The 26,698-nt window shown below is 35.3% G+C and overlaps 5 protein-coding genes across 5 annotated transcripts; 1 reads left to right on the top strand and 4 right to left on the bottom strand.

The window, feature by feature from the left end:
• The first annotated feature begins 4,767 nt into the window (after window positions 1-4,767).
• Window positions 4,768-9,352, top strand: LOC110643817 (chlorophyllide a oxygenase, chloroplastic). The gene is made up of 9 exons (XM_021796316.2): window positions 4,768-4,919; window positions 5,531-5,767; window positions 6,027-6,131; window positions 6,399-6,674; window positions 7,060-7,207; window positions 7,365-7,549; window positions 7,678-7,790; window positions 7,948-8,242; window positions 8,800-9,352. Exons 1-9 carry the CDS (start codon window positions 4,842-4,844, stop codon window positions 8,968-8,970), a joined length of 1,608 nt encoding a protein of 535 aa, XP_021652008.2. The 5' UTR covers window positions 4,768-4,841; the 3' UTR covers window positions 8,971-9,352.
• Window positions 9,353-9,541: 189 nt separating this feature from the next.
• Window positions 9,542-10,114, bottom strand: LOC110643818 (uncharacterized). Its single transcript, XM_021796317.2, has one exon. It carries the CDS (start codon window positions 9,977-9,979, stop codon window positions 9,644-9,646), a length of 336 nt encoding a protein of 111 aa, XP_021652009.2. The 5' UTR covers window positions 9,980-10,114; the 3' UTR covers window positions 9,542-9,643.
• An 8,625-nt stretch (window positions 10,115-18,739) lies between these two features.
• On the bottom strand, window positions 18,740-19,426 carry LOC110643827 (defensin Ec-AMP-D2). Its single transcript, XM_021796330.2, has 2 exons — window positions 19,307-19,426; window positions 18,740-19,087 (listed from the first exon to the last, which is right to left on the bottom strand). Exons 1-2 carry the CDS (start codon window positions 19,368-19,370, stop codon window positions 18,918-18,920), a joined length of 234 nt encoding a protein of 77 aa, XP_021652022.2. The 5' UTR covers window positions 19,371-19,426; the 3' UTR covers window positions 18,740-18,917.
• A 1,850-nt stretch (window positions 19,427-21,276) lies between these two features.
• Window positions 21,277-22,274, bottom strand: LOC110643830 (uncharacterized). Its single transcript, XM_021796332.2, has one exon. It carries the CDS (start codon window positions 22,054-22,056, stop codon window positions 21,370-21,372), a length of 687 nt encoding a protein of 228 aa, XP_021652024.2. The 5' UTR covers window positions 22,057-22,274; the 3' UTR covers window positions 21,277-21,369.
• A 571-nt stretch (window positions 22,275-22,845) lies between these two features.
• LOC110643828 (BTB/POZ domain-containing protein At1g21780) lies at window positions 22,846-26,593 on the bottom strand. Its single transcript, XM_021796331.2, has 4 exons — window positions 26,270-26,593; window positions 26,038-26,183; window positions 24,739-24,854; window positions 22,846-23,682 (listed from the first exon to the last, which is right to left on the bottom strand). Exons 1-4 carry the CDS (start codon window positions 26,380-26,382, stop codon window positions 23,077-23,079), a joined length of 981 nt encoding a protein of 326 aa, XP_021652023.1. The 5' UTR covers window positions 26,383-26,593; the 3' UTR covers window positions 22,846-23,076.
• Between the last annotated feature and the right edge of the window lie 105 nt (window positions 26,594-26,698).

The following is a 26,698-nucleotide window of genomic DNA, read 5'->3' as shown; positions in this document are numbered from 1 at the left end:
ATAGAAAATCAGGCAGAGTGCTAGCTGTAAATTGGAAAAACAGTTCTTCTGAACCTGTTTAAAAACACTTCCAAAATAATTTCTAAATCTAAACTCCATTATACACATTCAAGTCAATCTCAAAATTTCAACATTTCATTATTCAACATACATAATGCAGAAAACCTCATTAATATGAAATTTTATATATTTACATTAATACATAATTACAGGAGTTTATAGTTACAATCCAAACTAATACAAAATGTAAAATTCAAAATGACTACCTATAGTCCTAATGTCCTACCATATGCAGTGCAAATGTGAGGTGACTCTGGACCCCGGATGCAGCTCTGAAGGCTCACCTCGTCTGATGCCTGCTGGGCTCCCCACCTAGGTCTCCAGTACCTGCGCGTGGCAAAAGCGACTCGCTAAGCAATTCTGCTTAGTGGTGACAATATAAAATAATATAAAATAACATAAAATGAAACAAATCTGCAGAATGTGTATTTACATTTTTGATAGACTTAACTTCTGATATTAATTTCATTATTATTTGATTAAACTTTGGTAAGGTTTATTATCATTGCCCGAGTAACCCATACTAGTTGACTGGACTGGATAAACGGGTAAACTGGCACTGATTACTAAGTATCTCGGACCATTACACCATCGGTCATATTGTGTCTCCCGGTGTGCAACAGAACAGCTAATAAGCTGTAATAATGATCAGGGTTAAAATCCAAGTATATCAACTCAAATAACATAGCCAAAGGCTATTATTCCACAGAATGGCATGGGAAAGCCATGAAACACAGAATGGCATGAAGCCATATGCAGTACTGCTAATAGAACCCTATTGGCATGCCAAGCTATCCAAACCAATCTTGTTAGGTAGATTAGGGCATTTTACACTTTTGAGTTTTACAATTTTTGAATTTTAAGTTTTGGTGTTACTATTCACTTCATTAGTCAATTAAAATGTTGACTTTTGCATAGACAATAGGTATATTGGTTTTAATACTCCCAACATACCACATTTTGCATTCAAAATTTGTTGGTATTGGTTGCCAAAACCATTTCTAAGTTTAATGTTAATTGAGCAAAATTTTTAGTTTTTATACCTTATATTTACTGTTACATTGGTCATTTTTGTAGTGGGAATTTGGCAAAATGATCAACATAAAAGTTGTTCCTTATTTTGTCTAGTTAAATTTCCTTTTTTGAATCACTCCATTTGGAGTTTTGTAGCTCAAGTTATTGTCCAAAAACCACAACTGGCCGAATTGAAATTTTTCTGAACTGACCATATCTACAGTGCAGTGAATAGTGACTATAACTCACTTGTTGGATAGGTTCTGCTCATAATTTGGGTTAGGTTCCTTCATGAAAGTTGTTGGTCTATATCTCAGCTTGTTGCTGGTAAAATTTCAGGCCAATTGGACCTTTCTACATTGAGTTATGGCCAAATGAACAAATACTATTCATTTGGTCATTCTGCAGAAATAGACTACAGATCACCTGGATTAAGGCAAGCTTTTGGTCCACTTAGTTTGGTTTTATGGGTATGGTTTCTTCACCAAAGTTGTGCCATTATATGTCTAGTTTTATGTCCAATTGGCCTTGCACCAATTGAACCTCTACAATTTAAGTTATGGCTGCCCAAACCTACTGGACTCATGTCCAATTCTGCAGGTCACCATGGGCAGCCACACCAACTGCAATTCCCACTAATCAAACAACCTCATTTCTTGTTTACACATAACCAAATGGTCACTAATTGACCATTAAAACTTACTTTCATCATTACATGATTAAAGTCTACATTTTATACCCAAACCCTAACCCTAACATCTCAAATCATGCATTTAACTTGTATTTCATCAATCCACTTAGTGGGTACATATTGTGGGCTGCCATGATGGTCTTTTAACTTCATTAAACTCACCACAAACAAACCCTAACCATGGCTGCCAAAAATCTAGAGTTTCCATCCAAATGGTATTCAATAATTTTTTCTTTGCACTTTACACATATTCAAAGTTCTTAACATGAATTTAAAGAAAAATTCATGGTTGGGTCACTAACCTCAAAGGAGTGAGATTTTCTCACTTGGTAAAACTCTTGTTTTCCTCTTCTTTTTGCTCCCAAAAGAATCACCAAGGTGTAAGAGCAAGTTTTTGTGTTGCTAGGTTAGGGTTTAGTTGGGTAAAAGTGGGGGAAAATCAAGTTTTGAAAGCTTGTTCATGGTGGCCATGGTGGGAGTATTTTACGTCAAGGAGAAGAAGAGAAGAAGGTGTTCTGATTTTTCTTTTGTTTTCCAGCCCATTTTTCTCTTTTAAACAAAGTTATGCCATGTGTCAACATTGGGTTGGTTGGGTGAGTTTTAATTAGGGGTGAGCATTCGGTTCGAACCGAACCGAACCGAACCGAATTAAATTACAAAAATAGAACAGCAAATTTTAGAAATCGAACCGAACCGAAATGGATGAAAAACCGAATCGAACAGAACCGTTCTATTTCAGTTCGGTTCGATTTAAATCGATTGGTTTGATTTTTTTATTGATTTTTGAATTTTGACTTGATTTTCAAGTAATTTGGTATAATTTTAACTTTGGTTTGAACCTAATAACCATTAATCAATGAAATTAAATAATTAATATATATAAAATTAAATATAATTCATAAATTTTTCATAAAAATAAATCAATTCAAAAATTGATTCGGTTCGATTTAATTTGATTTGACTATATAAATTACTATTCGGTTCGGTTTAACCGATTTTTTCTCTTCAAAACCGAACCGAACGGAAATAACCGAAAATTTTATAATTTAAAACCGAACCGAACCAATTTAATTTTAAAACCGAACCGATTGAACCAAATTGACTCGGTTCAGTTCGATTTTTCGGTTTGAACCGAATTCTGCTCAGCCCTAGTTTTAATAACATCATATGATGTCATAAATGCATTTTCTTTCATTTTCTCTCCATTTCTTATCTATTTAATTGCAATTAAATTTTTAACAATATTTATTCATATTTTATGTTATATAAATTATTTATTTAACTGGACAAGTTGGCCCAAAAATCATCTCTGAAAATGAAATGATCAAAATGTCCTTCGTTTGGCTTAACGGGCCAAAATTATCTGTACTGATTGAAAAATTTTTCTAAGTATTTTCTTGACATTCTAATGCCATAAAAACCTCAATGACTATTCTCTGGAGTCCCAAGAATTATTTTATAATTTTTCCTAAATTTTTTTCTTATTAATATTTGAGTTAATTTTTTTGTTCCTTACTTTAATTTAAATATTTTTCCAAACATTCTAGCTGTCCGGACCGACACTGGTAACCGGAACAGTAGAATATACGGACTAGCTAAAATGAAGATGTTACACGAAATAAATTTTAAATAAATCTCATCAGATTTATTAAATAGATTTTGAATAAATAAATCTCATATCTATCATTATTGATTTATTTTAAATTTTTCTAATTCTTTTCCTTTTAATAGAGTTTTTATTTATTTTTATTATTAAAATAATTATTTTTCAGAATATTACTTTACGAGATATAAATAAGAGATCTAAATTTATAAATTATTTGATAAGTCTTAAAAAAACTAGAGAATCAAAAAATAAAACGTGCAACTCGCTTATTAATCAGTTTATATGCTTTATGAACACTATAAAATTTTCTAAATTTCTCATATCATTTTTTATATAAATCATTAGTTTTATTAATATAAAAATATAATATGTTACTTTATATTTTTTTCTCTATTTTTAATTAATAAAATATTTTCATTTCTAAAAAAAAAATATTATAATACTCCAAACTCTTCTAGACCAAGAGAACTGCCCCCAAAATCCCAATTCATCCAATGCAGGAGTGGACCTACCTAAACCCATCAACCTCATCATCAAGATAAAGTGGACGTATAAGATTTTATGCGACTCATTCATCATACCCAATGAATCTAACACTCATCTCACAATTTAGGGGTGAGCAGATTTCAGCTCGAATTAAAAAATCGAATCGAATCGAATCAATTTAATTTAATAAGTTTAGTTTTAAAATTTAATCAGTTCGGTTTGATTTTATATTATAAAAGTTTCAGTTATTTTGATTTGATTAATTTTTGAAGAGAAAAAAATTAATTAAATTGAACCAAACTGAATAATAATTTTATACATTCAAATCGAACTAAATTGAACCGAATCGATTTTTAAATTGATTTATTTTTATGAGAAATTTATGAATTATATTTAATTATATATAATATAATTAAACTAGATCAAATAACTTAAAAATAAGTCTAAATTTAAAAATCAATTAAAATTAAAATCGATTGATTTGAACTAAATTAAATTAAAATAGAGCGTTTCAATTTGATTTAATTTTTCATTCATTTTAATTTAATTTTTAAAATATATAATTTAATTTTTATTATTTAATTTAATTTAATTTAATTCAATTCGATTTGAACCGAATGCTCACGTGTAGCTCACGTAATCTGACCCTAGACCTCACACGTCCTTGAAAATCCATGACAAAGCAATTAAAAACAAAACACACAAGCACAAAGGGATAGAGAAATATATCTTCAAAATCCGAGGTGGCAAGATGTGAAGGCCCCACACCTTTGCAAGAATCAAAAGACCCGACATGGGCATGTGGAAGCTGGAGGTGCCACGTTCTACGCCAGGCAGTCCACGCTTGTCCACGTGGCAACCCATGGCAGGAAAGCGGAGATCGCGCGAAACACCAACCTCTTATCAACGAGTAAATCTCTTTCGCTAAAATTGCCTTCTTTTTCTCTCTTTCTACATTTTTGGTCTACATATTTTTCAAACGCCATGAACACTGTAGCTACTGCTGCAGCGCTCTCTATGCCCATTTCTCTGTTTAGATCATCTAAGCGTAATACTGAAAAGGTACCTTTTTCGTTTCTTTGTTTTGCTGAACCTATTCTGGGTAGTTGCTAATCCTATTGAAAAGTTTGATCGTGATTTTTTTGTGTGTAATATTTTAGCTTGGTTTGGGGGTACTCAGGCCCAAAGATGTGTTCTCTTCATACTTTTCTGTGACAATCTTAATTGGGTATCTGCTAAAATCAATGGAAAACGGTTTTATTCTAGGACATGCGATTTTTAATAGATTTTATCTGCTCAGGTTAAATGGGCACTTGTTAGTATCTTTAGAGAACAGTTTGGTTAAGGTAATTGATGATTGTCAGTGGAATTGTACCTCAGCCGGTAGTGGACTGGTACCAAACCTAAAAACATCTCACTTTATTGCTTTAATTTATTCTCATGTTCAATTTATCTTAATGATGGCTAATCTAGAGGAACATAACATTTGTTTAGGTTGATTGATTTGTTAGATAAGTTCTAATTCTAACTTATGTCACTGTTAGGTGCATTTTGTATGTGAATATGTTTTTTTTTTTTTTAAATCATCTTTACAAATATCTAGATTCATGCTAAAACTGCAAAATTCTAGATGCTTGTGTGGTTTGGATTGTAATTGATTTGTATATTTTCAGGGAGTTAGGGGCGGATTTCGGGTGTTTGCCGTATTTGGGGGGGAAGGTGGGCTGCAGGATAAGAAGAGTGTATGGGGTACCATCTTTGATGTTGAGGATCCGAGGTCTAAGATGCCACACTATAAAGGGAAATTCTTGGATGTAAATCAAGCACTCGAAGTGGCTAGATATGACATTCAGTACTGTGATTGGCGAGCTCGTCAAGATGTTCTCACCATTATGCTTCTTCATGAAAAGGTCTTATATTTTTTTCTTCATAAGCCATTGTTTATGGCTATATAATTATATATTGGCCACAATGGGGTTTGATTTTTGAGTTATGGGTACTATAATTAATTTGTGTTTGTTCTTTTGAGCTTTTAGTTCCCTTAAAATCGTTGTACATATGACCTTTAGAATCTGACATTGTCATTATCATCCAAGATTACTGTGTTGCAATTGGTTTGGGTGTATCATTTGTAAGTTTGACTTCTCACTTTGGGAAATATGGCTGCAGGTTGTGGAAGTTCTAAATCCTCTGGCTCGCGAGTACAAGTCTATTGGCACCTTGAGGAAGGAGCTTGCTGGGTTGCAAGAAGAATTAACCCAAGCACACCAACAGGTGTGCAGATTATCTGTAGTGACATAGAAAATCCAGCCAACAAAAAAAAGCTTAAATAATTTGCATAGACCAAATGCGCCAGGAATAATCATTAATCGGTTACATAGATTCATAAGATTGTGATGCATCCTGTTAATCCAATGAGACATGTTCATCGATATGTTGTGAAGAAAATCCTTCAATTGTTTACCATTCAAGTGATTAGATCATTTCTCTTCCTCTACAATTTCATCAGCATTACTATGTCTGACACATGAATAACAACAGGTTCATATATCTGAAGCAAGGGTTACTACTGCTTTAGATAAACTAGCTCACATGGAAGCATTGGTTAACGATAGGCTGTTACAAGATAGTAGCACAACAGAGTCTGACCAAACCTCCTCTTCTCCTAGTACTTCTACTCAATCTCTGGATACTGTTAAAGGGAGATTGCCACGAAAAAGCTTGAATGTTTCAGGTCCAGTTCAACCTTACAATTCCCACCTTAAGAATTTCTGGTACCCTGTTGCATTCTCTGCTGATCTGAAGGATGACACCATGGTAAAATAATCTTTCATGTATTTGTGATTCATGCTTTTATGCATCAAATGCTCATTTTCCAGATACTCACATCATCTAGTGTCATCACAAATGAAAATTTCCAGTCATTGCACCCAAAAAAAAAAAAAAAAAAAAAAAAAAAAGAGGGAGAGAAAGAGAGTAAAATGGATGCAGTATCATAATCATTATTATTTTGTTTCTTCATTTTTCCCTTTATTTCATAAGATACAGGTAAGACAACATGTGCCTGTTTTTGATGATGTATGTGACAAATTTTCTTTGAGAGGCGGAGAGGGGATCTACCCATGGGAAATCTTTCTGAGCTTTAGCACCTCAATCATTTGTGGATGTCGTCTCCTTACGAGTTATTTTACCTCTGTTTCAGATTCCAATTGATTGCTTTGAGGAGCCATGGGTTATCTTTCGTGGGAAAGATGGGAAAACTGGATGTGTCCAGAACACCTGTGCACACAGAGCCTGTCCACTTCACCTTGGTTCAGTAAATGAGGGTCGGATCCAATGTCCTTACCATGGTCAGTAAGAAATGAAGGAACTAATTTGAATATTATGTTCTATATTGTACATATATTGTGGCTGTACTTGTAAATAAGGCTGATAATCGTAAACTAGCAATTATGTATGGCTAGATAGGATAGATTACTAATTCTTGAAAAATTGGTGAAATATCAGGGTGGGAATACTCAATAGATGGAAAATGTGAGAAGATGCCATCTACACGACTACTTAATGTGAAGATAAAGTCATTGCCATGTTTTGAGCAAGAAGGGATGATATGGGTTTGGCCTGGCAATGACCCTCCAGCAGCCTCACTTCCTTCATTACAGCCTCCTCCAGGTTTTGTAGTCCATGCTGAGGTACATTTCAGCCTAGATCTTTTTACCTTTTGGTGAATCACAAAAAAGCTTGTGACTGTCTGCATGAGGTTTAATAAGCAGCAGCATTTCATCTCATATATATGTCGCTATGCCCTTGCATATGGCAGATTGTCATGGAGCTTCCAGTGGAACATGGGCTACTTCTGGATAACCTGTTAGATCTTGCGCATGCCCCTTTTACTCACACATCTACCTTTGCGAAGGGTTGGAGTGTCCCCAGGTTTCTCCTCTAACATAATTGTTGAAAAGAACTATAATGTCAGAAGTATGAGCAGGATTTTTTTTAGGTTTACATTTTTAAGATGCAGAGACTTCTGTCAGAATAAGTAGTGCTGACAAAACCGTATATTTCTTTTGCTTGTGATCAAAATTCTCAGCTTGGTGAAATTTTTAACGCCTGCATCTGGCCTGCAAGGATACTGGGACCCTTATCCAATAGATATGGAATTCCGACCACCTTGTATGGTTTTATCAACCATTGGAATCTCAAAGCCTGGAAAACTAGAGGGGAAAAATACTAGACAATGTGCAACTCACCTCCATCAACTTCACGTATGCTTGCCTTCATCAAGACAAAAGACTAGGTTATTATACAGAATGTCTCTTGATTTCGCTCCCGTGCTAAAACACATTCCTTTCATACACCATCTATGGAGACATTTTGCTGAGCAGGTAACATAATTGTTAAAATGAACCTATGTATTTATGTTTATGGTTGATATGGAGAGTAGTTTTAACTTTTTAGCTGAATTACCACATTGTTGCGTGGAATTGATTCAAGGTCTCATCCAGCTATGAAGAACTGTGATTAATAATCATCTTTCCAACCAGAAAGGCTGTGCGTGCTGGTTGATGCCCCTAGTCTCCTAGATGGTGTAATCCTTTTAGAAATTCCAGCAATTAGGTGCCAGGTTTCTGAAAAACATAGGCCTTAGACCAAGAGTCTTGGATGAGCTGGTTGAGATTTCTCCTTTTAGGGTGAGGATAAATGATTATTAACCCAAGAAGTTGGATTGGTGTGAAGGTTGCGTCCTGTAGGTCTGGTTCCCAGCTTCATCTGTTTGGTTGATTGTGGGCCTTATCAAACTAGAATTGCCTAGCCAGCGAATGGTTAAGATTCCCCGTCACTAGAAATAAGGGTCTTCTTTTTCCCCTTGTGGGGGTTGATAAATTAGAATTTCTTCCCCTAGGCTTCTTACGTCTCAGTACTTCTGCCTTGTATGAAACAGGTATTGAATGAAGATCTGCGGCTTGTAGTTGGGCAGCAGGAGCGAATGATCAATGGGGCAAATGTTTGGAATTCACCAGTTTCTTATGATAAGCTAGGAGTAAGGTATAGGCTATGGAGAGATGCTGTGGAAAGAGGAGCAAAGCAATTATCTTTCAGCAAATCAACGTAAAGAAAACAGAAAACCTCTACGATGAATCTAACTTCTCTGGATGCATTACAAGTATCAACCCCTCTTTATCCAACATAACAATCCCGGAGCAGGATTGCAAATAAAGGAGCACTGCTAGAGAATGTTGTGCAGTTTGGCTTTCGGTCTCTGAAAGGACATCCCCGAAGACTCTCTTATGGCGAAAACTGTTAATTGATCTGAGGCAGAGGAGATTGTTTGTGTGTACAAGTCGTTGCAAGATAAAAGAAACTGTACACTACCAGTATTGATTTTGTGTACGGTTAAATTCAATTTTTCCTCCCTTTTTCTGATCTCTTTCAAATGCAATGGAGTGATGATTTTTTTCCAGCGACATTAAGGAAGCTGGTGTTTGAAAGATAAATTCTCTGTTGAATTTTAGTAAAAATTTATCTAATGGAAGTCTAAAATTTCCAACTTGCTTCTTCTTTTGTACCTTTTCTTTCATACATTTTCAGAAAAAAAAAAAAAAAGGAAAGAGAATTTTCCAAATGCCTAAGCTTCTCTCTTCTCTGTACTTGAAATTCGTTTTCAACAGTGATGAGAACAGAAATTAGCACATCAAATTCTCAGTAAATTTCTTTGTTGCAGTGAGAGTTACATCACTTGATCACAAGTACAGCAAACACTGATTACGTATCGACCCAAATCCCACTTACAGAGAAGACCCACAAAAAGGACAGAACCTAAACTCAGGCTCCACGACCCGGTCACAGAAACGGCAGCGTAAGCTCTCCGAAACGACTGAATCTGATGGATGAGTCTCTGGAGGTGGGAGAGGAAAAGATCGAGGGAACATGAGATTACAGTTGTTACAATACACAGCGGGCTCTTTACTGGGCCACTTCCACACAGGAACAAAGAAGAGCTTGAGAACCTTGTCGTTCTCCACTAGATCAGCCATGGAGCCGCAGTTTATGCACCTGCCTACACCTGATTTAAGGACCTGGCGCACCTGCTGCTCTACTCCTCCAACGAAGAAGAAGAACATTTTTTTTTTCTTCCGTATGTGGCTACTTGGTTAGGATTTCGTTGCTGCGTTCGCTTTATTAAAAGAGGATGACGCGGTCAGGGGCTTACGAGAGTGGAGAGTTCTGGACTTTCTGGTTCTATGACTAGAGCTGACGTATGCGTCGTTGTGCCAATACTTGATGGTTAAAATTGGGTACCCGAATACTTATCAGCATAAAATAGGGAAAGCAACGATCCGGGTTTATGTCAGTACTTGATCGTATCGAATTTTAATATGTTGGGTTTAATAAATGTAATAAGTTTGGATTGAATTTAGATTTGATATATAAGGTGTCCGATTATTAAATTTATTTATATAAATATTTAATTAAATATAAATTATATATTTTTTATAATAATATTTATAAATTTTTATATTTTTTATTTTATAAAAAATAAAAGTGAAATATTTTATGAAAATATTAAAATTTTAAAATATAAATTATTAATTAAAATTATTTTATATATATATTATTAATTAAAAATTATAAAAATAAATAAATTTAGATATTTATCAAATAATAATAATCGAGTTTAGAATAAATTTAAGTAATTGAAAATAAATTTTAATCGAATTTAAGATAAATTTAAAATTTGAGAATATTAATCGAATTTAAATTTAAATAGAATAATTTTCGAGATCATCCTAACTGCTATCGTCCTTAGCGCATAGAAGGTATAAATTAAGATATACACCAACTTATATGTTTGATAAAAATTTTCTTTGATTTCATTTTTATTGTGACAAATATACTGAATATTAATGACAAAATAATTGAAATATAAAATTAATTCAATAATTTACCGACTCTACAAAACAATTTATTATATGATAAGCGAAAAGCTAAATTATGCTAAAAAATTAAATCTTTGTGAATTTGACATTTTAATTTTAATTTTTTTTAATTTTAAATCAATTCTTTAGATTTTTTAAATAGAACGAAATTTTATTTAAATTAAAAATTAAAATTAATAGAATTTGATTACATGATAGATGATATTTTTAATTATATTTGTATGATCCCACATGCCACATAAGATTTAAAAGAGTAATAACAATAGCTATGGTTAGCAAGTTAACCAAGGTAAATATGTAAATTCCATATTCTTTACACCTAAAAATAGAAATCCATTTCTTTCCATGAGGGTCTAAAGCAAAAGAGAATCAGTGAATAAAAAGAAAAGGAATTGTTGTTTCTTAGATTGGTTAGATCCTTCTTATCAATTTCAAGATCCCTCTTATGGTTTTTCACTTACCTAAAGATAATCAACATAGCCCTTACTTCATCCACCTACTTCTCCTTACTCAAGTTCTGCGACTTATCAGAATGACACAGAATCTCAGCTGCAGTGAACCAATTCTGAATTTACATCCGTCTACAGATTCAGAAATGCCATATTACAAACAAGAAGCTATTGGCAAAGATCATTTCTACAAAGAAATATACGCCTTGGGTTATCAAATCCACTATGTCCAAGATATGGAAGGTAAAAACTGAGTTTCAAGTGAGAAGACGACCAGATGGAATTTTTATTTTAGCGTTTGCATCTGAGCAGGAGGTTGATAAAATTGTTGAAGATGGGCCATGGTCTATTGACAATAGCCTTTTTTCCCTTCAAAAATGGCCACCAGACAAGGCAATCCATGCTGTTGATTTTCCAATCATTGCTTGGGTCCAGTTCTTTGGACTTCCACCATCTATGTGGATTGAAGTGAATGCCAGACGAATTAGGGGTTTATTTGAAGGGCTTCTCAAGGTGGATGATGTTTTGACTAACTCAAATATAAGGGCAATGTTCTTCTGAATCAAAGTATGGCTCAACACCGATAAACCATTGATAGCTGGGTTTCATCTACCGAGAGAAGGTGGCCAAAAAGACTGGATTTAGGTTGAGTATGAAAGACTGCCTGTGTTTTGCTACTTCTGTGGACAGATTGGGCATATTAGCAGGAACTGTACAGAGAAAGCTGAAATGGTGAATCAAGGTGTAGATAGTGGAACCAACTTAAAATTTAAAGCGTGGATGGTAGCCAAAGCTCCACAGAATCAGAATCCAAGAGAGAATTTAAGGATCACTGCTTCCCTAACTGATCAGGTAGGAATTCATGTTTTGCAGAAGGAAAGTTCTTGGACATCGATGGACCAAACCGTTGAGACTGGTTCCGCGTGTCATGCTCACACTCCTTTATCGCTTGCGTTAACTTTAGTCCTAAGGCCATCTGATCAATTAAATTTGGAGATGACAGAAACCTTTTGGTAGAAGGAAGCTCAGTCTCTGTTCACCTTGAAATCCATCGAATATCTCTGTCCAAGGCTAGTTTATACCTCAATAAAGGAAAAATTCCAGTCAGTGTTCCCATCCAAATATCGATGAATCGGAAAAAGAATACTCAGGGAGAACAGTTTGGTTCTAATGCGAAAGAGAAATATGACATTCAAAGTGAAGGAATTCAAATCTGGAGGAGTGATGTGGAGGAAGGAGTCCCTAAAGAAACTATCTCTAGAGATTTGGAAGGGGCTGGTGAGATGCTAAACAAGTTGGTGGGTCGTAAAAGTAACCTGAGCATTTTAAGCAGCCCACTTCCTTCTTTTAAAAGGGCTTTAGAGACAAACCCAACTTTGTGGCAATCTAGAAAAAAACCCTTTCAACAAGCCTTAGCCCAGATAAACACCCAACAATCCACTTTTCCAGATCCAGATGTTGTTGATACAAAGCTATTGGACTCTCTTGTTCATTTGGCATGCAGCTTAAAGAAGCCAGAGAATATAATAGGCGGCCCATCTCTAGATGAAATAGCTTAGATCCTTGGTATTGTAAAGCCTAGCCCAGCAGTTCTGACTATGGGTGAATTGTGTAAATATGCAGCAGAGGGAGGTGCAAATACTCAACATTTGCATGAAGCTATTCAGGGAAAAGAGGGTCCAGGGATAGAGGTGAGTGGCAGTTTGCTGGTGGAAAAAGGGGAACAAAAATGGAAACGAAGGGCACTGGGAGTGATTCAAAGAGAAGAAAGTAGTGAGCAAGGTCAAAAGATTGAAACAGTTTCAGAATTTGGAGAAATAAAAGGTGAAGAATCAGAAGTCCGTATAAGTGTTGCGACAGAAGATAATACTATAGAAAATGTTATTGTTGAGGCTTCAGTGGCTGGCCCAAAGCCACCATGGTCGCCATGACGACGATATCTTGGAACTGCCAGGGGTTTGGGTAGACCTGGGTGGTTTGAGCTTTGCAGGAGCTCAATCAGAAATATGACCCCTTTGTCATATATCTGATGGAGACTAAGAATAAAAAGGAGTATATGGGAAGAAGTAGAAGACGAATGGGGTTTAATTTTGCTTTCTATGTCAAGCCAAAAGGAAAATCTGGGGACTAGCATTGCGGTGGATGGATGATGTTCAAATGACCATCAAGGATTATTCTGATCACTTTATAGATATGGAGATAGTTTTGTTGAGAATGGATGTGGGTTGGCACACAAAAGGATTATTTTGATCACTTTATAGATGTGGAGATAGTTTTGTTGAGAATAGATGTGGGCTGGCACGCCACTTTTGTGTACGGCTGTCCTAATAGGGAATAAAGGAAGCGGTTATGGGATGTCATCATGTCATTCAAAGCTTGGGGGCCGGAATCGTGGCTCTGTCTTGGGGATTTAAATGCTATTGTTTCCCAGCAGCAAAAGCAAGCTGGCACTCAAGTCCGAAGTTCTCATAACAGAGATTTCCAGGACTTCATTTCCAGCTGCAATTTCATGGACTTGGGTAAAAAGGTAGGTTCCTTTACTTGGTAAAATAAGCAGTTTGGTCCATCAGCAATTTAGGAAAGGTTAAATCATGTTTTAGCATCTGTGGAATGGACAGAATTGTGGCCTAAGGCAGTGGTTTTTCATGAGAGGCAATTCTATGTTCGGATCATAGACCAATAGTCCTCACTTTGTCTCCTCCCAATTTACGAAGACATTATTTCTTCCGTTCTGAAGCAAAATGGTTATTGCATCAGAATTATTAGGCTGTGATTGCCAATGCATGCAGGCAGCATTGCAGAGGCTCCCCTATTTTTTCTATTGTCTAGAAACTTAAGAAATGCAAGCAAGAGTTGAGCACGTGGAATAGAGTTTAGTTTCAGGGAGAAAAAGAGGAAATCAAGGCCTTGCAGTCAGCTTTAGAAGAAACGCATGAAGATGTGGGGAATCCTGAAAATAAAGCAGTGGAAAGGACTCTGTTGCATCGCCTTCATGCCTTATGGAAGCAGGATGAGGAACATTGGAGACAACGGTCTCGAATCCATTGGCTTCAAGCTGGCAACTGCAATTCCAGATTCTTTCACTTATCTATGACAAATAGAAGGTAGCGAAATTCTATTATGAAGCTGCAGGGAAGCAATGGAAATCGGATTGAAGCAGAAGAGGATATTAGAGAGGAAATCATGCACCACTTCAAGAATATTTATTCAAGTAATATTGCATGTGGAGTAGAGGAAGTTGTCAATCAGCTACCAACTGCTGTAACTCAAGAAGTTAATGATCATTTGATAGCCCCAGTGTCTAATGAAGAAATTAAACAAGCAGTGTTTGCTCTGAATGGTTCCAAGGCTCCAGGTCCGGATGGCTTCTCGGGCCTATTTTACCAAAATAGCTGGGATATTGTAGGGAATGATGTATGTAATATAGTGAGGAGCTTTTTTGAGAGGGGTTTTATGTTTACAGAATTGAATAGAACAAATGTGGTTTTAATTCGAAAATGTAAAAACCCTTATTCAGTGAATCAATATAGGCCTAATAAGCCTATGCAATTTCCTTTACAATGTGGTCTCAAGGGTGATGGTTAATAGGCTTAAGCCTTGGATGAACTCTGTAATTTCTCAAGACCAAGCTGCTTTCATTCCAAACAGGGCAATTCAAGATGATATAATTATCGCCCATGAAGTTTTCCATTTTCTAAAGGTGTCTAAAAGCAAACAGCATGCTATGGCTATTAAACTAGATTTATACAAGGCATATGATCAAGTAGATTGGGTTTTCCTGCAACAAGCACTACTCCAATTCGGTTTTGCATCTCAATGGGTTCAATGGGTTCAATGGGTCATGGAATGTGTTACCCCAGTTACTTTCTCAATTCTAATTAATGGATTTCCTTCTGAGCCTTTCCTGCCTTCTAGAGGAATAAGACAAGGGGATCCTTTATCCCCTTACCTATTCCTTTTTGTTTCTCAAGCATTGTCTTCTCTTATTTTAAAGGAGGTTCAAGCTGGGTGTTTTAAGGGAATTAAGCTAGCAAGACATGCTCCCACAGTAAAAAATGTGCTCTTTGCTGATGATACTTTGGCTTTTGGTCGAGCAACCAGGAATGAAGCAGAGCTTATTCAATTTATTATTTCTCAATACTCAATGGCTTTGGGACAAAAGGTAAATTTTAATAAATCTAGTATCAAGTTCAGCAAGAGAACTCCATCCAGATTGAAGCATGATATTTTATCTCGTCTGTCTATGGTGGAAATGAAGCAATCTGAAAAATATTTAGGATTGCCATCTGTTTGGGGCAGGTCAAAAACTGAAGCTCTCAATTTTATTTCAGAGAGAAGAGAAGCTAGAACTCAAGCTTGGAAACAAAGCCTATTGTCTAAAGCAGGGCGTGAAGTGTAGATCAAGTCAGTGGTTAATGGTATTCCGGCATACTCTATGGCAATCTTAAGGTATATGAAAGTTTCTGTACCAAGATTAATAGCATGGCCTCTGACTTCTGGTGGGGAAAGAAAGATAAAGAAAAGAAGCTCTGTTGGGTCAGTTGGCAAAAAGCATCTTGTTCCAAATATATGGGAGGGATGGGTTTTGGGATTTTGATAAATTCAACATAGCTTATTTAGCTAAACAAGGATGGCGGTTGCTCACTAATTCTTCTGCTTTGTGGGCCAGGGTGCTTAAGGGGGTTTACTTCCCTCACTCGGATTTTTGGCAAGCTAAGAAATCTTGGAAAGGATCATGGATTTGGCATAGTTTGTTGGCAGGGTGTGGTGTTCTTAAAGATGGTTAGATATAACATAGGGGATGGGCAGAACACCCTTTTGTGGGATGATTCATGGATTGCTTGCTCTCCCAATTTTAGATTTCCTAAACCAGCCCATTGTCCAAATAATATAAATCTGGTAGCCGATTTGATAATCATAACAAATTGGAATGGAAGATGGGGTTAATTTCTGCTCTTTTCCCTCAAAACCTTGCCAACTATATTTGTGGAATTCCTGTAGCCCCGAAAGGATGTGTGGACAAAATCATTTGGCACCATGAGAGGAGTGGGAACTACACGTTGCGATCTGGATACAAATTATTAACTATGAACTCTCAAAGACAGTGGAGTAACAGACTAATGATCTCTGTGAGCATGCATTGGGCCTCATGCATGGAAAAACACAGGGAATCTTCAAATGTTACCGAAGCTTAAGTTGTTCTTATAGAAGTGTCTTCTGAATGTGCTTCCAATGAAGGAAAATCTTCTTAAGAGAGGTATTATTATGGATTCGATTTGCACTATTTGTCATTTGCAGAAGGAGACTATGGAGCATTCTTTGTTTTGGTGTAACCATGCTAGAGCAACATGGTTTGTCAGTGCATGTGCATATAAGCCAAATCCAGTTGGTTTGTCCTCCTTCACGGCCTAGTAGTTACAACTACTTCAGCAGGACACTAATGAGTATGCAATCCTTAGTGCTATTACTTGTTGCCGAATTTGGAAAGAATACAATAAGGTGGTTTTTGAAAATAGCATGCCTGATCCTTAAGCTACTGCTAAAAGGGTTTCCCTTATGTTGGAGGAACAAAGATTAATGGAGATGCCATCTTCTACAAGCCGAAATAGTGAGAATTTGTAAAATGTAACAGTGAGATGGAATCACCCTCCTGTTGGTTTCATTAAATTAAATTGTGATGTGGCATGGAAAAAAAAATCATCAATTTGCAGCTATTGGTTTAATAGCAAGGGATAGTAATGGCGAGATGATAAATGGAGTTGCTGTAAAGACTATTTACTCTTCGCCTCTTGTAGGAGAAGCCAAAGCAATGATTCAGGCGGTGAGTTTGGCTCATTCAAAAGGATTTGCATCGATTATTGTGGAATCAGATTCACAGATAGTGGTTTCCAACGTTATCAATTCTTGTGATAACAGCAATTGGGAAATACATGTAGCTGTTAGTTCAATAAAGAATCTTTGTCCTTTCTTCCATTCAATTCAGTTCTGTTACGTAAGAAGGGAGGCAAATGCAGCTGCTCATTGTGTTGCAACTCTGTGTTTTAAGAATCAGAAGCCTTGTACAGGGTTCTTGGATTTACCAGCTCAGTCACAAGCTATTTGTACTTTTGACGCCCAAAGGGCCTTGTAATGCAATTGGTTTGAATTTGCACGTAAAAAAATAAAAAATAAAAATCCATTCTTTCTCCCATATGAAAGAGACCCAAATCCTTGGAGACTCCAATATGAAAGAGATCCAAATGCTTGATCCACTACCAGCTGAATAAGCTGAATCTATGAACATTTCTCCAAACAACCAAGAAAAACCACTTAGGAAAAATGATGAACACAAGATCTTTCAAACAGGAAACCAAACAGAACACCACAACAGCACGGCGCCAAACTCAAAAAAGTGCACTATTTTTAAATCCTCTTCGAGCAATTAGGATCGCAGATGATTTTTTTGGAGTAACAAAAGAATCTTAGATGTAAGAACCAAATCTTGTAACCGCGATTCAACCCTTGCTAGAGTCGATTCTCAACCTGAATTAATAAACTCACCAACTCGTCCTCGTTCTATATAGTCTCTTTCATTCTCAGTGCTTTCACAATCAATCTAAGCTTGAATCTCAGACTCAATCGACCCAGCGAATTGGGAGATAGAGTAAGTGGATACTCGGTGACTCAAGAAATTCCAAAAGCTATAACCACAGGATTTTTAAAGAGTGTCAAGGAAGGTTCTAAGGCTGGTGAGGTAATGCGAGAGAGTAGAGAGATGTGGGTCTTTGGAGAGGATGGTGTCAGACTCAGTTTGGACAAAGCTTTAATAAGAGGCGAGTTTTCTTGTTTCCATCGAGGGGCAAGTATCCCCATTGTTCACGGATAGGATTGGACTGCTATTAAATTATGTTAATTTTGATAAAATTTTTTATTTTATATAATTTATATATGTATATTAGGATCTTAAAAGATTGATTTCAAAGTCTTTGAATTGCATTATTGTCCATTAGTATTTATGAATATGTTATTTATTTTATTTTCTTATTTTAATTAATAAAGTAAACCGTGGTTAGCTTATTAATTATAGTAAAGTATAATTAACCCAACTGATATAATCATTTCATGGTGAAATTTGGAAGTTTTATGTGGCAAGTGAGACTCAAACAAATATAATTAAAAATGTCACATATTATATTAGTTAAGATTGGGCACACCGTCCTATTTTCAATTTTAAATTTTGATAAAATTTCATTCAATTTTGAAAATTAGACAATTAATTCAAAAATTAAAAATTTGAATTAAAACATCAAACTTTGTAAAGATTTGAACCTTTAATATCATTTGGCCTGAAAGAAAAATAATATAATCATTGATTAACTTCCTTTAGTTTATAGACTTTAAATATATATTTTGGTGTAATTGATTTTAAGTGTGAATCGATCTGGAGACCTCACATAATTTTCAGTATTATCAACCTAAATCTAATCAAGATTTTGAGTTTGAATCTCAAGATTTATGAAAGGTAGAGGGGGGAAATAAAAATCATAATCTTAATAAGGAAGTAGTCTAGTAGACATCAAGACAAAATAAGCTTACACAAATTAACAATCACATGAGACGACTGCAGGAGCCGTGCATATATATAATCTTATTCCTAAGCACACAAAACCCTACTGAAGGTGTGATCACATAGACTAACAATGCTTAGTGCAGAAGCATCGACGGCGTAGCCCTCGGCAGTGTCCTCCATGGAAACCTTCTGTTTGGCAAACGGCAGCACAGTTGCTGTGCCTCATGCACATACCCTTGAAGCGATGGCTCTGAGACTCGCATTTCCTGGCCTCAGCCACCATTGGCCCCATCTCTGTTCAACCCGTCAAAGAAACAAATACACTTGGTATGTTAATATACTATACAGGGAGATTTAGCTCACTACACCAAACATTTTTATATTACGAGAGTGAACCTCAAGAGCCAATAATAATTATTATAATAAAAAAGAAGTGTGCATATATATATATATATATATATATATACATATATATATCACAAGCACATCATTGAGTATGGGTGGAGAGTGTACCAGTGGCCACAAGCAGCAAAAGGAGGAGCAAAACAGCCGAGAATAGACGGAATGGAGTCTTCATCGTCTCACACACAGACAGAGAGAAGGGCTAGCAAGTGCATTGAGGGCATCCATACAAGGTGCTATATATAGAGGTGTAACAGGGTTTTCTTTTTGAATAATGGAAATATACAAGTGCATTAAGGGACACAGATCACCATGTTTTCCTTCGAATAATCTAGATAAAGTGGAAGGATTTACAGGAAAGCAAAGAAAAAAAAAAGCACTAGTGCTACTAGCTTTCACATTTTCTTTTGAAAAGTTGTATTGATTGGTTTGATTATAATTAATTATTCGTAGTGGCAAGGATCTGTTGGTTTTCTTTTCTTGCATTCTTTTTTGCTCATCACATTCCTTTGTCGATCCCTGAAAAATTAAAGCCACCCTATGTGTATGCTATAGTTAATTTATCAATGATGGCTTCCCAGAGGAATATTCCCTGCCAACCTGATTTTTCTTTATCACTCCATAACCTACAATGATACGTGCATATATTTGCAACAGGAAATATGCACATTATATGTGCAAGCTTGAAATCTTGGAAATTTTGACACATACTTCTGAAACTTGATCGTTTGAATTGAATTCCTAGTGTTTATATTATGGAGAGGGCACTCAATTTAATTACATTTGATTTTGAAGAAAATCATTTTGTAGAATATTTAAGTCGAATGTGAAGAAAATCATGCAAAATTGGTCATCTTCCTCTTTTATATTTTTTTATCAGGAAAAAAGATATTTCATTAAATGAAATAAGATTATAAGACCCAACAGCCCATTACATTAGAGAATTTGCTACATTAAGCTCTGTTCTCAAAATGAGGAAATCAACATGGAACCTTAGAAAGTAAACGGGAACAAACATAGCAAGGGGTAGGCAGCACGCCCACCTACTTCCCATAGGCTTCCTTGCACATAAACTTCAAACTCAAAGGAAACAAGAAAGATGTCAAAGAAAACGCCAGATGACCCAGAAGGCTAGAATGGCTTGGCAAAGCACGGGCCCTTCATTCTTGTATAGCACTGATGAAAACGATGACAAAACAGTACCAACAACTCCATACATGCCAATCGACGAGAAGAAACCCATAAGTCAAAACGTCGATCTACTTCAAATCCCTCATCATGAAGCTCAAACACCGCAGATCGTTTAAACAAAACCCAATCAAATCTATAAACATCCCATTGAAAAGGGAAAGAGGGAAGCACCCTTCAGTTGGAACCCTTTAGCAGTTAAATTAAATCTAACAAATAAAGAATCAAACTTACATAAACATGAGTTTATAAGATTGCTTTTTCTTTCTTTTTTTTAGTATTTTGCCAGATATTTATTAAATATTATTATAAAAAATTTATTACCTAAACTTAATTCATCATATTCAAAACACAAAACACTTAAGACTAATAGATAAAGTTTATAATAATTAAAAATCCAAAAGTCTCATAATTAAAAAATTCCAATCAAACTGCCACAGATATTTAAAAGCATATGAATGTCATTAATTATTACTTTTAACATTAAATTTTAATGATGTTAAAATTACTTAATATCATTAAATCTAATATTTATTGTAGTGTGCATATGCAAAGAAATCTGGAGACAAAAATTATAAGGACTAGCTAGTTGTAAAAATGCCATAATTGTTACCATATAGCATTAATTATTTCATAACTGTACTGTAGAAGGATAAATTTTATCCTTGATTCCTTAAATTTGCCATCCATTTCAGTGTTCTCTATTTCATTTTTATAATTCAACTTTTTCATGCTCAGAATGCTGACATTGCAGCTATTTTTTTACTCTTAATTTTTTTTAATAGATAAACACACTTACAATCCATTGTTAAAATTATAATAATTTTAATAGGATCGTTATTTTTATATAACTCACATACCTACTTTACATTTAGCATGAGATCTCAAAAAAATGAGAAGAAAAGAAACACTATATTAGTTATTGACATAGGAACATCTTAGAGATCCAATTGCAATATTAGAAATTAATTACAATTGATCAATGACTAAAAGGACATCGAAAACCTGCATAAAGGGCACGAATGGCTTGTCTCTAGCCACCTAACAATACAATCTCCATGGAAAACATGCCCACAAGGCAAGCATATTACCTCTTGACCAATCATTTGTTTCTTCAAACATATCGCGCATCTCTTCATCATCGTGGTGGAATCGTTAACAAGCTTAACCCTCTTTAAACCCTCAATGCAAGATTTACTCGAGGGCTCAAATCTTGGATTTTCTTGCATTGCTTCACTTAAAGCACGATCTATCTCTTGGCGATCATCGTAAGGAGTCACAACAAAGATAGCCAAACCCATGGTTAGTACCCTAACCTTGCTGTTGTATGGATGAGTAACCATGTCGAAAGCGAACGAAGAAACATCAGGAATGACGGAGTCAATAAAGTCTCTTGATACACCAGTGGTGGAAAGAATAGCGTCTACAACAACTGAGCCAGAGTCTTGAGACAAGAATAGGTTGCGTGGAAGAGGGTATGATATGCGGGTTGTGGTCAAGGGAATGGAAGCATATTCAGGGTAATGTATTTCAAGAAGATGGTGGAAGTGGAGATGGATGTCGAGTATGTCGTCGCTATCAGTAGTGGGAGGGTTTGAGGAATTGTCGACTGGCAAAGAATTGTGGGTGTTGGAGGAATCCTGCCACACGCAGTACTCGTAGATGGATGCCATAGTACAATAGAATCTCAATATTAGGTTATTTTTGACGAGGGCTGATGGGATTTTTTGATGAAAATTTGATGGGTAATTGGGTTTCTGTAAAGTGATGATAGAGGAACTTAGTACCTTAGTAGGAATTAATAGTTTTTTTTTTTTTTTTTGGATAAACCAACCTAATTAATATACTTTAAATAAGAAAAAGGAATTGAGAGAGAGAGCTTATTTTGTGGCAAATCAATCATGAGTAATAATTAAGTTATTTTGAATCTCATTAAATTCAGTTTTTTAAATACAATCATGTCTTTATACTTGATTGTCCATTCGTGATTGGTTTGTCATTTTATATCAAATAATGACATGTAATCACAAATACACTATATACTTTCTCAACAAATAGGCAAAAGTTAGAAGAAAAAGGCGAGGACTTTTTAACTATTCATATTTTATAAGGCTTAATGGGTTGGGTAACTTCGGTTAACTTGTTTAATTGTCATTTTGATTCCATTTTGCAGATTAGAGGAGTTTCCATGGAGTAAATTAATAGAGAGTTTGAATTAAACAAGACCTAAGTCATGGTTCTTATATTCATCGCACAATAATCCATTGTTGAATTGGGATTATAAATGCATTATTGTTTGAAAGAAAGATGCTTATTTTATTAATCCCACAACCAGAATGAACTCTCTGACCAAGCGCAGAAGATCCTAAAAGTGCAAGTAGCTTTCATGTTACTTCTGATCGCAAGTAATCGCTTTTATACGTTTTTCTTCAATTAGTAGAAGGATATTGAGCAATCATGTCTTCGGATTGGCAACAATAATTATAGTACTTGATCTTTTTAGATCAAACCCAAAACACAGTTCTCCATTTTTTACTACTTACTACAGCATAAATGATCCTTCACACCCTGAATACCACTTCTTAGTGACATAATGTAAAGCCTGGGAATACCTGACCAGGAACAGAGAAAAAAAATTACATTATACACAACCAATAGTAAGCATTTCCACAAAGCTGACTTCACAAGGTAAATTACACAGGTTTCCAAACTGTCAGCACCTCTTGAAACATTTCCAGCATCAATTCCCTGTCTGCTTGCCTGAAAAAGTTGTTGATTTCTTCTCTAACATCATATATCTTGCCAAAATCAAATAAGTATGTCAAGCATCCTTTCTTCAGCTTGTCTAACTGGTAAAGCCAGGCCTCTTGCAGCCTCTCGAGGACATTTCCAGAATTGATGTCTTCCAAAAGGCTCTCTTCACAAGCATTTTTAAGGTCTGCAATATCATATTTGTTTGCAGCCCCAAGCAAAGCTAACCGGTGCTTCCAGAAATCCTCTTGTTTAATGGTTCCATACAAGTAACTTAGAAGGGCCATGCAAGACTCCATTGACATGTCTTCTATGTAGATTGTAGAGGATTCCTTTTCTTTGAGGTCATGATGGAACATGCTTTGGAAAACAGGTGAACTTGCCGAAAGAATTGCTTTATGTGCTCTTAGAGTGCCATCAGCAGTGTGGATGGTAACATCAGCATGGATGGCCTCATCCAGCATGCGAGAAAGACATCGTAGCGTGCTTTGGGTTGAAACAGACTGCATCATACCATCACTAGGCCATATAGAACTGGCTTCCCCACCCTGTTGTTTTGGCAAGGAAAGATCAAAGGGTTAAGCCTTAAGGAGGACAAATATACCAGTGCTTCAACTAATTACCAGACTCTTAGAAACGTCTGTGTAATGTCATTATCATTATATTAAATTATTTACTGATTAAATGCACATGTTTCATTCTACATTCAGCTTTACATGAAGAGGAACAAGGTTATATTTTTCATGCAAAACAAAGTCATACATATCATACCGATTGCCACACATATTGACAAGTATTTTGTCCCATCAACATTTTTATAACATTTCTTGCATCTATTGGTTTAATTATTTGAATGTACAAGTGCAATTGAAGAACATACTCCCAAGAAACATTGCCTGAGGATATTCAGTCACCATACATGGCAAGAAAAAATTCAAGCACCCAAAGTTCAGTTGGTACTTATTTTCAACTAGAGAAGACAGCAGGCAGCCATTTGAATTTAATTAAGAATAATGTATGGGTGTGCTAATAAAAGCCATGTATGCTAGCATGAGCTTCACTTAGGCCACTAGAAGTGTCCCTAAAAACAGCAAATACTAAGGTCTATTTAACATTGTGGTTGATAAAAGCATTTTCTTAAATATATAAGTTAAATGGTATTAAAAATTAATTTAAAATTAAATTTTGCATGTTTTAGTCATAAAAAGACCAGACAAAAAAAAAAAAAAAAAAAAAAAAAAAAACTATTTCAAAACTGTTTTTTTCAACATCTAAAATAATCTCAAAAGCACATTTTGGGCCCTAAAAATCAATGCCAAACAGGCCCTAATAAAGGATTATAAATTAAGAACCTAGATTATAAATAGTTTCAAACCAGTTATCTAGAAATGTATTGATTTGATTCCAAACTCAAACATCTCAAAAGATGCACCATCTATTTTAACAGCAGGAAACAAACAAGTAGATAATAGTTGCTCCCCTTCTTTTCCCCCATGCACATCTCCCCCACATCCACAAAAATAGAAAAATTACAAATTAAAAAATATATATTCATGCATACTGACACCACATCGCATCAAAAGTGATAATATAAATGAGCTCACATTCAGAGGGCAGATCTTGAGGTCTAGAAACTCGACATCAATAATGAAGCGGCCATGAAAGGTGGAATCGACAGGCCAGACAAAGTCATCACATGTCCGAAGCAATCTCTCATGAACTGCACAATGGTGTTACAGAAACATATTCATAAGTGCTGCACACGTATCAAGAACAAGCTTTCCAAAATAACATATGGAAATTCGGTAATTCTCATAGAAGCACCAAGCAGGTGAGACAACAATTTTTATTACATCACTATTTCTCCGTTGACAATACATGAATAATACAAAAAACATAATGTCTCTTTAAATTTCATGGTGCGCACTGTGCTGTGATGAAAATAAAGCAGTTATTAAAAGAATGCCTGATGATAGCATAAACTTCCGCATATCAATTTAAAATATAACTAATAATTGAATATTGATTTCTCAGAAACAAAGAACAAGCAAGGATTTCCATATCTTCATCACGAATGAGAGGGAAAAAAGAAAAACAACACCCAACAGAGAGACAGCATAGACCTAATAAACAATGGAAAGACTCCAATCCAATCAACTGTTTATAAAAGCAAAATGTGTTACCAATAACAGCTAGATTCCTGCCGATTGTCAGCAGCATACCGCAGGATGAAAATGCAGTAGGTATCCTGTCCATTCCAACCAATTGAAAGAACAAGAGCCTCATGGCAAACCTACTTCCATAGGAAAGATTTAAACAATTTGCCCATCTACAAAAAACCCATAGAATACACAGAACAATCCTTTCACTCATTTATTTTGGGATATGGGCATGAATTCTAGAAAAACACGTGATAGATGATCATCAACATGCTTCGGTCTGTGTGTGTGTGTGTGTGTGTGTGTGTGTGTGTGTGTGTCTTTCTTCTAAAAAGCCAGAAAAGTCCCTATCAAGTCCTCCTGTTATGAGACAAACCGCAAGTTCACAAAGAAAAATTCAGATAAAAAAAAAAATAACTTAGAATCACATTCTGAATAGAATTTATGCATTCAGGTGCATTCCAGACAAAACCAAGAGCATAATTTGTTTTGTCACAATTAATAACAGATTTAACAATTTAAATGATCACCTATCAGAACAAACTTGTTTCTATCTCAAGTTTCATCCATCAAAACAAGCAGAAATTACAATCACAAGTGCCCACAGAATCTCTCACTAAGACCAAACAATCACACACAAAAAATTAAAAAAAAAAAAAAAAAAAGATTAGTCATAACTTGAAATTAAAAATAGACTAGCAATAACACCAAAATTGTAAGTAACAGAAGAAGAAATAATCATACCAGGAGAGATATAGGGCCTGCGGTTAGCTACAGCATTAGAGACACGAAGAACAAATCTAGCAATAGGAGGTTGCTCTTTGGAAGCTCGAGATGGCTCTGGAAACAAACGAACATACAGGTACCGATTCTTCTCCACAGACAAGTGCCTATTAAGACAAAAATTACCGAACAGAAACTCTTAAAATATCCACAGGAAACTCAGTGATGAGGGTCATAAAATGAGTATACTTACCAGCTCCAGATGCCGACCTTGAAAGGATCGGACTTTTTGTAAGAGCAAGGGCCAAAATTCTCGATCCTCCACTGGGCTAGTCTTGAAATCGTCTCCACCTTTGAATCTGCCATGTTTCTCTCTCAATCTCCCTGTGACTATTGAAATACAGGAGACTTTTGAACTTTGAAGTGTAATTGTAAGAAAAACAAGCATTTTCTTCTCTTTATGCATATAAATCCAACATAAAAGGGGCAATTTTTCCTCAAAAGGATACTGTATTGTTTAAGCTTTTACCTTTTTTTTCAAAAAAAAAATTCCTTTTTAACATGCTTCCGCAAAATTAAAATGGGAATCTTAACCGTATTATATTTTAATTAAAATTTTACTGTTTGATTATTTTATATATTTTTTAAATTATTAAATTAATAATAAAACTATAAAATATTT

The sequence above is a fragment of the Hevea brasiliensis genome, chromosome 16, assembly GCF_030052815.1.
Source record: "Hevea brasiliensis isolate MT/VB/25A 57/8 chromosome 16, ASM3005281v1, whole genome shotgun sequence".
Taxonomy (NCBI): domain Eukaryota; kingdom Viridiplantae; phylum Streptophyta; class Magnoliopsida; order Malpighiales; family Euphorbiaceae; genus Hevea; species Hevea brasiliensis.
Note: the sequence above shows the minus strand (reverse complement) of the source record. Positions and strands in the feature narration are given on the sequence as shown.